The sequence below is a fragment of the Penaeus japonicus genome, unplaced genomic scaffold, assembly GCF_977035675.1.
Source record: "Penaeus japonicus unplaced genomic scaffold, GWHDUDI00000001_assembly GWHDUDI00000011, whole genome shotgun sequence".
In the NCBI taxonomy this organism is placed as follows: Eukaryota; Metazoa; Arthropoda; class Malacostraca; order Decapoda; family Penaeidae; genus Penaeus; species Penaeus japonicus.
In genome coordinates this window covers 30,637,873-30,640,372 of record NW_028234413.1, presented here as the reverse complement: position 1 = coordinate 30,640,372, position 2,500 = coordinate 30,637,873, and the positions used below count along the sequence as shown (strand labels likewise).

The window sequence follows — 2,500 nt, the reverse complement described above, 5'->3', positions numbered from 1 at the left end:
CTCCTCTCATTTTGGATTTTTGTCATATCATATGACGATTGTCACCTTTTCAGAGATTGTCCATACATCGTGCGCTGATTATCACATTTTCTTCCCCACAAAATTCTCTCACATCAAAACACGTGAAAATATCCGGCATAAATAACAGGCACCATCAAGAAGTATGGAAAGAGAAATGTCTTTCATTAATTTGTCACACTGTATCACCGGCAAATTTCGAGAGAATGTGAATCTTCGTTGAACATAAAATTGCATTGCATGACAGTCTTGACCATAACATTCTTGCATGTCAGGTAATTATGTGATGAAACCCGACCTTGTGATGTGCTTTATATTTCCTTCGTGAAATGTGAAGAATTCGAGTGAGCTTCACAAACATCATATATCATCATGTTTTGTGAATTGCATTTCTGCATGTTGCAGGTAACATGACTGCATACACTTTGCTTCGTGAAACCGCATAATCATTATGTTAGAAATATATACCAATACTGTATGGATGGTGCCTTTTTTTCTCTCGCAATCCGATATTTTTTATGGATAATAATATATTCCTTGCCACATCACTATCGAATATAAAATCACGAATGAGCTTTGGACCGGAGGATTTTTGGCTTGCTATTCTCCACAAGTTGCAGGCGTTAGCGTGTGCCAGTACACTCATGGTGCCGACTCTATATTTGACACATATATTGTTCAATTCCTGTGCAACAATCGTGCGTGTTGCTATTGATGTCACGGATAAAATTAGCAAGCCTACCAGCTTCCAGCACCGTGGTAAGAAATTCCGATATTAAAGTTTCTTTCCGTCCTCCTGAAAAATCTTTTTCATTTTGAGTGTATATATATATACATACATATATATATATATATATATATATATATATATATATATATATATATATATATATATATGTATGTATGTATATATATATGTATATATATACGTATACATATATATATATATCTATGAATATATATACGTATATATATGAATATATACGTATATAACAGAAAATACTCTATTTCTTCCTTGATTCATATAAGCTAACATCGCTTTGAGGAACCGGGGGTACAGAGCCATCTATCTCCACGCCGACATTCCGCCCGAAAGTTGGCTCCGTGACGCCTCACAGGAAGCCTTCTGCGTTCTCACTCCTTCCACCTGGGTCGTGAGGGCTTCTCCGTCGCACGTGGCCCTGAGTCCGAGGGCCGCGGTATCCCCTTCTGCTATCTTCTAGGGTCGGTCCTGTGGGGAGAGAAAAACCTTATATAAAGTCGATCTTTCGTGATACAATTCTATGATTTTTTTTTTCTTTCGTAGGCATACGTAAAACGACTTAAAGTACAAATACAGATTTAACAGTGCGTCGAACTTGTACATAAAAATATGAGGATGAAGAGGAGGAACGAAAAGACGAAAGAATATGAGAAAAAGAACAAAAAGAAGAACAAGAACAACAACAACAAGACGAACAACAACACCAACACGATTAAAATAATACGCAAAATAAAGCACCGCCCATAATCATGCATTACGCAACCATCACCCGCGTTGTCCTCAAGAAATAATCACCGGAGAAGTCGTTAACAAAATGATCAAGCTAAACAGGCAGTTTCTATTCAAAGAATCCTCCAGACGAAGGTTTCGAAAAGGGCGGATCACTCCCTGATGACACACTAACAACTTCTTCCGCCTCGTAATGAAGAAAGAGGAGAGAGGGATATGAAACCATACTCTTCCGCTCTGGAAATTGATAAAGGATGGCTTTTTTTTCATTTTTCTTCTTGTCATTATCATTATTATTATTATTTTTTTTTTATTATTATTATCATTGTTATTGGTAAATCATTGCCATAAGAGTAATCACTATTATTCCTATTCTCATTTCTGTTTTCATTATCATTATAATTATTATTGTCAGTATAATTATAATAATTATAATAATTATAAACATAATTCCTATCAATTCATCTATTCATATTTTGCATTTATGAATGAGTAGACACATATATACACATATACACATTTATAAATATATACATATATACACATATATATATATATACATATAAATATATGTATATATATATATATATATATATATATATATATATATATATATATATATATATATATATATATCTATATATAGATATATATATATATACATATATATATATATATATATATATATATATATATATATATATATATATATATATATATATATATATATATATATATATATATATATATATATACATATATATATATATATATTTATATACATAGACACACGAACACACACACACACACACACACATACACACATACATGCATACATATATATAAGTCTGTGTGTGTGTGTGTGTTTGTGTGTGTGTGTACATGTAAATGAATATATATATGCTCCTCCTGTGAGAAGCAGTACTTCGGTGAGACCGGCGCTTGTCTCTCTAAGCGTGTCTCAGCATAAGTACGCTATATCCAGGGGCC

At 32.7% G+C, this 2,500-nt stretch overlaps 1 protein-coding gene across 2 annotated transcripts in view; it reads right to left on the bottom strand.

Annotated features, from left to right (window-relative positions):
* Nucleotides 1-2,500, bottom strand: part of LOC122254096 (uncharacterized) — a 27,501-nt gene that overhangs the window by 170 nt on the left and 24,831 nt on the right. For both annotated transcript variants that reach the window (XM_043017595.2, XM_086541841.1), the window contains exon 3: nt 1-1,249. This exon is cut by the window's left edge and continues 170 nt beyond it. In XM_043017595.2, coding sequence (XP_042873529.2) covers nt 1,231-1,249 — 19 coding nt within the window. In that variant the 3' untranslated portion in view covers nt 1-1,230. The remainder of the gene's footprint in view (nt 1,250-2,500) is intronic.